The sequence below is a fragment of the Raphanus sativus genome, chromosome 2 (genome assembly GCF_000801105.2).
Source record: "Raphanus sativus cultivar WK10039 chromosome 2, ASM80110v3, whole genome shotgun sequence".
In the NCBI taxonomy this organism is placed as follows: domain Eukaryota; kingdom Viridiplantae; phylum Streptophyta; class Magnoliopsida; order Brassicales; family Brassicaceae; genus Raphanus; species Raphanus sativus.
In genome coordinates, this window is record NC_079512.1 from 6,108,446 (window position 1) to 6,120,844 (window position 12,399).

The window sequence follows — 12,399 nt, forward strand, 5'->3', positions numbered from 1 at the left end:
TAATCTACTAATTTAGGATCATACTTTTGTATCTACCGTTTGTAAGTGATAGTAAGACCACTTAATTAATTACATAACTAGATTTAGGATCCGCGCGCCCGCGCGGGTGTATTTTTGAAATTATTATATGTTAAACGTTAATTTTACACTTTGATATTTTTTTATTTTTGAAATTGGTGTATTTTGTTCGGTTTGTTCAGTGTCTAATTATAAAGTATGATCTTGTACAATTTTTCATTTTATTTGAGTATGAAGATATTATTGTGGATTTTTTACTCATGATATAACTTGGTAATATAAAGTATATTTTAAACTTTTGATTATAGGATTTTTAAATAATAAAAACTAATGGAAATGTACCCATAAAAATAAAATAGAGTTCTGATAATTATTTTTGGGAAGCTCAACATTTTAAATTGGACCAGCTTATTAATGTTTTGAACTATGATCAAATATCCAAGCCCACACTATTTTTTTTTCCTGCGAAACAAACAGAAATGAAAAGAATATTATTCTTTTACTATAGAAATCTAGACAAAAAAATATTTGTATTAACATCAAAAAAATATTATTCTCTGTATAGAGCATGCATAAGTAATATAAAACTAGATCTTGACCCGCCCAACCGGGCGGGTATTTATTTTATGTTTTTAGTTTTTTTAATTTATAAATGATATATTTTTAATATTTAAACATAAATTTAGATTGAAAATTAACATTTGTAGTTATAATAAAAATTAAAAGTTTTAAAAAATATTTTGATATAAATTTTAAATTCCTAACTAAAATAATATAGAGATGGGTCATAATTTTTCCAATTCCAAAATCTTAGCATTCTTAATGACAAATAAAATAATTTATAAATACATAAAATATATAAACATATTTGAAATTAAAATATTTAAAAAAAAAAAAAAATTACGCCATTGTTGTTTATTTCTATAGTTTGACCCGTGGCCGTATAAATATTTGCTTTCACTTCAATTTTTTTTCTTTGTTCTAATGATAATATATATATATATATATATATATATATATATGTGTAAATTAATATGTATTACATAATTGTTAGTATAACATTTTAAAACAAAATTTTATATATTATTTTAAATAATTATATTATGTGATTTTAATCGTCTATTATATCACAGCGTATCATATAAAAATCTAATATTTATAACTAATTGGACTTATATTATAAAAGTGTTATACTAACAATTTATAAATAAAATATTTTATATTTTATCTATATGATATATAAATTGATTTTGATGTGTGATTTTTATTTTATTATTTTTATTAATAAATATTGAAAAATATTAAATGTTAACAAAAAATCTATTAGAAATTTTATTTTGGTTAAGGTTCATTCTATTAAAGAAATCTATTATTTAAATTAGGAAAGACATTAAATACTTAAATCTATCATTTAAATAAGGAAAATACAAAAATCTCTACTATCTTTGTTACCAAACAAAATTTAATTTTTTTAAAGATTCATATCCCTGTTTCCAAACAAAAGCTTAAAGTACTTCTACTTTAATAAGATAGATATTAATATAGTGGTCTAGATATGTTTTGTAAACTTATGTTCGATAGCTTGGTTTTCAATGGATTGTTTAGATTTTCAAACAACAATGACTGGTCGGTTTGATAAAATAGAAAACGTAACAATACACTGGGCCATATGTCATATTCTAAGCCCAAAAGAATATTAAGGGTGGGTAAAAAAAGAATTTAAAGCCAACGATTTTTAGATGAAAAAAATAGTAAAACTACAGTGTTTTGATGGCAGTGGCATTATGATGTAATTTTTGTGCAAAACTAAGGGTTTAGTACTATTTGTACTTCAATTTTAATAGATTAGAAGATATGATATATTGAATTTATTTATATTAGAACTTAATAATTAATAAATATATTAAAATAAATCAATTTTTACAATAAATTTGAATTTTATTTTTAGACATAACAAAATCTATTGAGAAAATATAACAAAATTTTACCAAACATTTAAAATAATATTTTATAAAATAATGCATTAATTAATTTTGTAACTAGTAATATAATAATATTATAATTAATGTTAATTAAAAATTTATCATAAAACAAAGAAAATAAAAATTAAGTTATTTTTTATAAATTTATAATTATAATCTATGTTGTATAAAAATAGAGGTGCCCTATGAACTAAATATGAAAATTATATTAAATTGGTAGATTAAATTATTTTTAAAAATGCTTTCATGTAAATAAATTTATCACTCATTGCTAAAACATTGTAACCTATTTAATATTTTATGCAATAATTAAAATTATTAACATATCTTAAACTATAATTCACAACTATATAATCTTTTTGTTTATTTTGAAACTCAAAGAAATAGATTATCTAAAAATGATTATATGCAAAATAAAATATTAAATACTACTAGCATTTAGTTTATGTATTATTTACAAAATATGTTACCAAAAGTTTTGAAATTTTAATAATTAAATATTTTTATGATTTCTATATTAATCATGACGAATATAAAGTCTAAACAATAATTTATAGAATTATACAGTATATAACACTAAATGTAAATAATATATTTAAAAAGTTAATGATAATATCAAAATTAGACATTTACAAAATGAAAAAAAATATGCAGGTCAAAACTTTAGCATAACATTAAAAACGGATATGGATTATGGACTTGGACTTTATGAAAATTTGAACCCTCATAGTACTCTTTCTCTGTCTCATAAGATTTATATTGAGAGAATTACGGAAACAGACACATTGTGTTTTTTTTTCTCATTGACAGATACATTATGAGTTTGAGACACTTTTTGACAACAGTTGTCATTTTCTTGATCATTATTGCCCTTGTATGGCGTAAGTATATTGTTCTCTCTCTCGTTTCCTTTATACTCCCTCTGTTTTTATTTGTAGGTAGTTTTAGTTAAAAGTCTCAATATCAAGAAAGTTATTATTTTTGAAAAAGTAGTATTTAATATACAATCTTAACCAATAATAAAAATGTATGTATTATTGTATTGGTCACAAAATATCTAATTAATGCAAAAGTTGCATTGAATTATGCAAACACCTTATATTGTGAAACAAATTTTTTTGGCTAAAACTACCTATATAAAGAAACAGAGGGAGTAATTAATTGTTACGTGGTTTCTCGGTTTGTAACTAGTGGAAGACTCAGTTGCAATTAATGTTCAAGGTACTTTGGATGTGATAAAGTGAAATTGATTTGGACCGTCCGTTACTTTGAAATTCTCCTTTAGATGTTTAATTTCGGTGTCTTTCCTTTGCATTTATTCTTCAACTCTTTCATGTTCGTTAATCAGTTTTCATGGACAAGATTTCATGGACGAGATTTTGTGGATGGATTTATGTGGACGATATATTATGGTCAAGGTTCATGTTCTAACAAAGTTCCCAGACATTGCATACTAAAGCTTGCACTTGTTTGTACAAAATCTTGAAATTCAAACATCCAATAGCATATCTTCTTTATGAAAACGTTAACACAATTCTTCTTGTCCATAACTATTTCTTCCTCCATCTCCGTTACCACTTTTGTTTTGATCACCACCTCCACTATCACCTACACTTCTATTACCACTTTTGTATCCACCTTCGAGAGGCCGTCTGCAACTCTTATGATGATATCAACACAAGTCTGACCATAAGAGCCTCATCCACAACTCTTCCGACCACATAAACAACATCCACACACACATTGACCAAGAGAGCCATCATCACCTCCATACATACCACCACCTCCACTATCTCCTCCACCTCCATTATCCACAACTCTTCCGACCACATCAACAATATCCACACACACATTTCCAAAAGATCCACTGTCACCTCCATAACCCCCACCGCCTCCGCTATCTCCTCCACCTCCATTATTAACTTTGTATCCACTACATGCACCTCCATAACCACCAACACCTCCACTATGGTATCCACCACTGCCTCCACGATCTCCTCCACCTCCATTACCACCTTCCACCACCGCTACCTCCATAACCACCACCGCCTCCACTATAGCATCCACCGCCATCTCCACCACGGTGTCCAATACCTTTTCCATTTGACTGAGCACCACCGTTCATAACTATCACCGCCTTGTTCAAGATGGTGAGAGACGTTTGTCTTCTGGGATCTCCGGATCTAAAAAAAAAATTTGAATCAACCGTCTCTCACATACAATTGAATCAAAGTGTATCACAACAGGCAATTAGTTGCTAAGATAGACTGTGTGGACTAACCTTCCATGTCGAGAGACCACGGTGTCAATGGAGATGATTGGAGAGGGTAAGTAGAGAATTGTCGGGGTTGAGGTTTAGATTAACGGCGGTGATGGAGATGATTACTGAAGGGTATGATGAATAAGGAGAGAGATTGAGAATATGAAGAAGAAGGGGATTCCAAAATCAAGAGGAGATCTGAAGAGGAGAGTATCAATAGTCGTTGCTCAAAAAAAAAAGAGTATCAATAGTCTAGATAATAATTAGGTTTTCTCTGTTTTCAATTTTAGATTGAAAAGTACGAAGAGGAGAGAGCTCTTGAGAGTATCGATAATAAACCGATAATGTTTATTATCATTATTATTAACTAGTGGTATTCCGGCGCTACGCGCCGGGTTCATATATTTTGTTTTCTAATGAATTTTAAATTATTTTTTGATTTATCTCATAGTGATTAGTGATGGTAGTATATTTTTTTTGTTGTTTTGAAGCTACTTAGGTCAAAGAGAAATAGCATAAATGGATTCACTGATAGGTTTAATAAAAACAGAATAAATGGATGATAGTTGTGCCAAAGTAAATCAACTTGAACATAAAACATAAAGTAAAGTTGATGTTCAAAAAAGAAAATATGTAAATGCATGTGCGCCGGGTTCATATATTTTGTTTTCTAATGAATTTTAAATTATTTTTTGATTTATCTCATAGTGATTAGTGATGGTAGTATATTTTTTTGTTGTTTTGAAGCTACTTAGGTCAAAGAGAAATAGCATAAATGGATTCACTGATAGGTTTAATAAAAACAGAATAAATGGATGATAGTTGTGCCAAAGTAAATCAACTTGAACATAAAACATAAAGTAAAGTTGATGTTCAAAAAAGAAAATATGTAAATGCATGTGTTTGTTTGTAATTATGTGTGATTTTTTGATATTTCTGTTATTCACATGTGTATTTTGGTTTGCTGATTTGTGTGTTTAAAATTTCATTTTTAATTTTGATGTTTTACAATTATTTATATAATTATTTGGTTTATTTAAAACTTTATACAACCATTTGTTCTCAAATTATCTCACTTTAACTAATTTAATTCATTAATATTGCATTTTTATCAATAGTAACACAATTTCTTGTTTTATTTGGTTGATCATCTACCCATATACGGAAGTTAAAGTGATGTTTATGTGTATTTTTAAGTATTGTCTCTTTGTTATTGTTTCCTCATATTCAATTTCTCATTTTTAAACTATTAGGGGGATGTATTGAATTGAAGATTTTAAAGTGTTTTGGTTTTGTTTTAAAATCCAGTGTTATTCAACTAATGATTTCTATTATTTTTTTTCAAATTTTATGTTATTGAATATGATATTTATCTAAACTCACTTAAAATCACCTGTAATCCACTGTTATTCAATTAACAATTTATAAAAACTAAATCAAATCATCTGTTATTCAAAGGCAAACAATTTTGAAAAAGAAAACTGTGATTAGGATTTGATACAAACTTTTTAACTAATTTCAGTCAAAACTATTGTATCCCACGACAAAATCAAATCCCACCTATGCACCTGTTATTTGGAAAAACCCAAAATCAAAATTAAAAAAACTACTCATATGAAAACGATCAATAAACCACCTATGCACCTGTTACTATTTGGAAGCATCGTCAAGCATAACGGTGACAATGAAGCTCACACCTCTGTACATGTTACGCCACCACCGTCTCTCGAAATCTAATACACCTCCCTGTTGACTTGAAGCTTTGCAGCCTTCATCGATTCATTGAGCTTCCGATTATGGCAAAATCAATGGTGGCCAGGATTCAATGCTTCTCAATATGAATACGCATGGTCCGAGTAATAATTATGTAGCAGCTTTGTTATTGTGCCATATCTACAGCCTATCACTCGTTCTCATATGAGAAGATACAATGCTTCAGATCTTGTTAACATACAAGAGGTTTGAGATCATTCTTTTCATGTCTCTACCATTTTGATGGTACTGACAAAGAAGGGTAAAGGTGTTCGTTAGCATTTTGATAGGTTCATCAAGACCTAAAGGTGTGACCTTTTCGAGTTTATTATATTACTTCCTTTTTCTGCACTTTCATGCTCAATCCATATATTCTCTAATAATAATGCAGTCTGGTGATTTAGAAAAAGCGTAACTTGGACTCGCTCACAGCTACAGCAGAGCGAAGGTGAAGTTCATTGTTAACCGTGTGGACAACATGGTTATTCAAGCCATCTTCCTCCTCGACACGCTTGATAAGGATATCAACTCCTTTGCGATGAGAGTCGGGTTTGTTTTGTCTTTTCTCTTACCGTAAGAACAGTTGTTTCCGAGAGTGGCTTCTTATATTATGTTCTTTATGCAGAGAATGGTACTCGTCGCACTTCCCAGAGCTAGTGAAGATAGTCAATGACAAGTACCTTTACGCTCGAGTCTCAAAGATGATTGAGGACAAGTCAAAGCTGTCTGAAGAGCACATCCCTATGCTTACTGAAGTCCTTGGGGATGAAGATAAGGCTAGAGAGGTCGTTGAAGCTGTAAAAGCATCTATGGTTAATAATAATGTGATGGAGATAATCATCTTTAACTGTTCTCTCTCTTTGTTTCTCAAACATGTCTCTTTTGCAGGCCAGGATTTATCTCCACTTGATCTGATCAATGTCCAGACCTTTGCTAAGAAAGTGATGGACCTAGCTGATTACAGAAAGAAGCCCTACGACTACCTTGTCGCCAAAATGAGCGCAATTGCTCCATAGAAGCAAGTAGTCTCATAGAAGAATACTTCCTCAAGTTTGTGAGTAAATAAAAGTTTTTTAGATATCCTGCAACAAAAAAAAAGAAACAGAGAAACAGTTATTCATATATAAACACTTTCAGCTAATTAGAAAAGACTTCCAACAAGTCAACAACATCAAAAAAAACATTTGATTCAGGTTATGATTCATTCATCAACATCCTGAGAAGGAAGTAGAAGACAAATTAGAACACTCTGTTTTTTTCTCTCTCGTTCACAAAAACGAAGAAAAAAACAAAATATTGAAATATCACGTTCTTATGCTGTTGAAAGGTAGTGAGTACTTCAAGTTTTAAAATAATTGGACTTTGAAAAGTACTCTAAAATTTAAGATCAAATGATCTCAACTACTCTGAAATTGAAGAAAAAATCACACCCAAATCTTTTTTCCATTTTTAAAATCCCATCCATATAACTGAGATTTAGTCCAAATCTCTTCAAACTCCAATATTTTCTCAAATCCACCCAAACTTTTAAAATCCATGATTCAATACACCCCCCCTAATAGTAATATATGTGTTTTGATTTAAGACACATCCCTTTATTCACTGAATGCAAAAGGTGGGTAGACTTTCAATATTTGATTGAAAAAAATCATCTTGGATTTTTTGTTTCATTCTCCGTTTTACAATTTTTCTAAGGTTTCTGGCATTTTGAGAAAATTTATTATTTTATTTTTATTGTTTCTTTTCTTAAATATTTTTCAAAAAGTTGGGTTTAACTATATTTATATATTTTGTGATTTTCCATAAATATTTTATTAATTTCTTATATGAATTAGTTTTGTGACAAGAATGAAAAAGAAAAAAATCCATGTGATATGCTTTTAATTAAAAATTGTTTACCTTGTTTTAATGTAACGTAAAAATAATATATTAATTAAATTGACTGAAAGACTTTTATGATTAAAGTTTATACATTTTAGGTTATATTATGTTATTGGCCTTTATTATATTTTATCTAATTTAAAAAATTTGTTTGTTATTTTTCTTTATTTTTGCTAATTTATAATAAGAAATATAGTAGGGGTTTAAATACTCTAAAATTATATATAATTAATACTGATATTTTATTTTTAAAAATATACAATAAATTTGAGATTAATAGTTAATATATTCTATTAAAATATAATTACGACTTATTGATAAACGTTATGTCCAACTATTTAATTTAAACGTTGACAAAAAACTATTTATTTAATATTAATATATTCTATTAAAAAATAATTATGTCCTATTGATAAACGTTACATCCAACTATTTATTTCCTTTATTTCAAAAGTCACTTATTATTCTTTTTATATAAATGTATCTAATTTTATTTATACATTAACCACTATATTATTATAAAAACTGTCGTAACTTTGTGTTAATAGTGATACTAAACTTTGATTTTCTAGCTCTATAATGGTGGTGAATTTTTTTTGGTTAGTAGTACTTTGTTTGAAGTATTTTGTGTTGATAGTGATACTAAACTTTGATTTTCTAGCTTTAGAGTTTAGACTGGTGGTGAGTTTTTTCTGTTTAGGAGTATATTTTGCATGCTTTTGGCATATTTACTAAATGGTGAATTGTTGCTGGGATAGGTTCGAGGACATTGATTATATGTGAAATTTAGTGATCCTGGTCCAATTATTTGTTTGAAAAGCCATTGCATTAGTTGTGAAAATGGTGGTTTTGGGTTTTTAAGTTAATGAAGCAAGCAAAGTCTAAGAACAGTATTAGCTTTATGGTTGGGTTAACTGAATCCAAAAAATATCTAAAGGACTCGTAAATTGTTAATTATATAATGGTTTCGACGCTCAATTATTATAAGGGCAAGACATTTCTTTTTAAGATAGGGTATCTTCCCTTCAAACCTTATAATCAACGCATATATTATTGTAGTTAGTTGCAGAACACCAAAGATATTGACGTTTTAAAAGTACTTGGGACCGTATAATAATTGTTTGAAGTATTTCCACTCAAATATACAATTATTGTTTGGAACACAAGTAAACACTTGGGCCATTAAAAAGGAATCAACCATCATACACAGTCCCGATGAAGTGGTATTGTAATGAGAAACCCTCTATGAGATGATTAAGATGATGGCGAGAATGAGAGCCACGATCCCCGAACCAACGATCCATTTGTTCCTCGTCATTCTTCTTGACATAGTGGTCACTGGTCAACACTCTCTTCCTCTTGTCAATAGCAGCATCCACACCCCGAAGCTGTTACACAAATCACAAAGTGTTAGTTTTTTTCTCAATGATCTAATGATAGATACCAAAACTAAACCGAGAGGTTTCTGATTAATTGTATGTTTTTTCATGCTATACCTTAGTGTGAGTGTAAAGAAGGGTTTGGCTTTTGCTGACTCAGATTTTCAACAACTGAGATGCCAACATCTTCTGTCTCCAGCATTAATCTAGTACTCTCCCATTGTTCTGTCTCGCTTGATTGGTCAATCTCTCCATTGACATTACAAATCTCCCACTCTGATCAACTGATACCTGGAAGGACAACAATAATGTAACATCTCTGGGATCAAAGACTAAGTTGAGACAAAGATAAAGAGCAAGAACACTTAGACATAAAAGCCAAGATGGTGAGAGTTAACTAAAAACAACTAATGTGATTGCTATATTTTCTTTAACCATTTACCGCATGTACATCCGCCATTCCGGATTACATCAGTTCTTCACGTGTAAATTTGGTTAGCATCTGGCGAAGACACTCGTTTGAACTCCTTTTTCCATTGTTTCAGATCATATTTATACTCTCTTAGTTTTAAAAGACACAGCTTTAGCACTCTGCTGCACACTTCTTACCTCAAGATTCATTTTCCGGATCTACAAGATAGAAAACAACAGAAGCTATGTATGTTTCTTTAAGAGAAAAGAACAATAAAAAGATGGACGCATTAAAAAAAATGAAAATACCAAGACATCAGTTTCGTCGAATCCAGACTTAATCTCAGCAAGCTTCTCTTTCTTCTCTTCTACAAAAAAATCACATAACAATTAATCAAACCTCTGCTCTGGCATCAATCTTAAATGAACATGAACATATCTTTGCACAATAATTTCAAGGAAGAACAAAAAAAATGCAGCTACACAATCATATTCTTGAGCTACTAAGGTTTGCATCTTCCATCTCTAATAAAAAAAAAACACTACGCATGGAGTCATCAAAATATCTCAACATTCACAGATCCAACAGAGGTCGTCAATTGAGCAACAGGTCTATGGATTATACGGCGAGAAAGACAGTGTGATAGGGAAAGGAAGGAAGAGCTAGGCAAATTAATAAAGCAATGCAGCTACATTATCATATCATTGAGCTAACTAAAGTTTCCATCTTTAGTTAATTGCTCGAAAAACACTATGAATCGAATCCAAGCAATGAGATTACGTCACGCATAATATCTCAACATTCCCAGATGCTCGTCAGATCGTAAAGAAATGAAAACGTTTAGTAAATGTAGATAAGGTATATAGAATCAGGGAACTCAAAGGTCCGATCAGGATCAGAATATGTTTTATACCTCCGTGGGAGAGAATCGATGCAGAATAAGACATTCTGGAGAGATTGGTGGAGAGCTTGCAGTACGGCGGTGTTCATAGCTGCAAGCCTGCAACCATGCCAATTTATATGATACCTTTGGCCGGTTACATACGAAGAGGCTGAGCTGGATTTAATGCTACATAGTGGGCGAGTGGGGTGAAGAATGTTAATGCTAGGATTAAAGGAGGAAATAAATGAAAACCCAAAGCGTTACAGTGCGTTCATCGGAGTGGCCTTCATGGAGATGACAACGACGGCGATATCACCTACATCAAGCTTCGTCTTTTTGTTAAAACACACAGAATATTGGGCCTGGAGATAAACAATATAGAAGCCCAAATAAAAGAACGTAATGAATACGGAAACACACAGAATATTGATTTTGTTGAAGATTTGGTGAAGTGCCACGTGTCTCAAATTCCCCTATGCACATTGATGACGTGGAGGCAGGAGCAGCCAGAATATTCAACTTTATATATATATATATATATTTCTTTTTAACTAGAGTCAAGTTAGATATAATGTTTGGTTAGAAGGTTTAGTTGAGGGTTTTAAGAGTAAAAGTGGTGGGTGGAAAGTGTGTGATATAGGAATGTGTTCTTTTGTGATATTAATAAATCATAATGTGTTTCTAAGAGTAATATTCTCATTTATATTTTATGAAAAAAAAATTGTTTTAAAAAGATACATTTTTATATTTTTAATACACTTTTTAGCAACTAATAATGATTAATTGTAAATTTCAAAAAAAAATTGTATTTACTGAATTCACACGCCTAGGATGAATGATAGTACAGAGACCCACATGAGAAAATACAAATGAGTCTCCCAGAAAAAAAAAGCTTGGATGCATTAACGATGTGTACAATTCTAATGAATCCTAATGCATTAACGATGTGTACAATTCTAATGAATCCTAATAAATCTCTTGTGAGACCAACAATGCGATAAATTCTAATGAATCCTAATAAATCTCTTGTGAGACCCACAATGCGATAAGCTTATCCCATTACTAATGAAATAATCTCTATAATATTATTTGAGAAGTAAGTTTCTTATGTGTCGCACTCACGTTAACTTTCACGATGGTTGATTACACTGATACCTTTAATGAATTAAAAATATTACATTTAAATACTATTATTTTTTTTATTTAGTTTCCTTTTTAAAATTTTCCATATAACATATATATTAAAAAGGAAACATTTATAAATTTAAAAAATTGAATTTAAAAACGAAAGTATAGTATATATAATATGATTTCATTAAAAAGGAAATTTCACAAGATAGTAATATTCTATTTTAAAAATATTTTCAAATAACATAAAATATACTTTTGAAGTAATAAAATATTTGCTTTATGTCTATTGTTTTTAGATGAAAAATATATATTTGTATATAATGTGATTTCATAAAAACAAATTTTAGAAAGATAATCTTGATATTAGAAAAAGAAATATTATTTATTTTAAAACATAATTTGAAACAGTACAAAATATATATGGTTACTTCTCAATAAATCTAAGACATAAAATTATTTAGAATTTATATCAAATTTTAGTTTACCTTTCAATAAGTCTAAGACATAAAATTATTTTGAATTTATAAAATATTTTAATTATTGTAAATATTGATATGTGTTCATGAGCTTCTAAAAATGTATCAGTTACTTATGTATGTAACTACCTAATGATCATCGTTTTATTTTCTAATATATATATATATATATATATATTTGTTTTTAATATATAATTTGATAAATATTATGATCATACATGCACA

The 12,399-nt window shown here is 29.3% G+C and overlaps 2 protein-coding genes and 1 pseudogene across 2 annotated transcripts; 1 reads left to right on the top strand and 2 right to left on the bottom strand.

The window, feature by feature from the left end:
- Positions 1-3,698: 3,698 nt before the first annotated feature.
- On the bottom strand, positions 3,699-4,103 carry LOC108836751 (uncharacterized). Its single transcript, XM_018609860.1, has one exon. It carries the CDS (start codon positions 4,101-4,103, stop codon positions 3,699-3,701), a length of 405 nt encoding a protein of 134 aa, XP_018465362.1.
- A 1,453-nt stretch (positions 4,104-5,556) lies between these two features.
- LOC130499237 (uncharacterized) lies at positions 5,557-7,161 on the top strand. Its single transcript, XM_056993295.1, has 2 exons — positions 5,557-6,561; positions 6,638-7,161. Exons 1-2 carry the CDS (start codon positions 6,491-6,493, stop codon positions 7,026-7,028), a joined length of 462 nt encoding a protein of 153 aa, XP_056849275.1. The 5' UTR covers positions 5,557-6,490; the 3' UTR covers positions 7,029-7,161.
- On the bottom strand, positions 7,086-10,670 carry LOC130508487 (vesicle transport v-SNARE 12-like; annotated as a pseudogene).
- Between the last annotated feature and the right edge of the window lie 1,729 nt (positions 10,671-12,399).

Coding starts and splice junctions, on each gene's coding strand:
- LOC130499237 (XM_056993295.1), top strand. CDS start 6,491: ATGGTTATTCAAGCCATCTTCCTCCTCGACACGCTTGATAAGGATATC. Junction 6,562..6,637: donor TCCTTTGCGATGAGAGTCGG/GTTTGTTTTGTC, acceptor TTCTTTATGCAG/AGAATGGTACTCGTCGCACT.
- LOC108836751 (XM_018609860.1), bottom strand. CDS start 4,103: ATGGAAAAGGTATTGGACACCGTGGTGGAGATGGCGGTGGATGCTATA.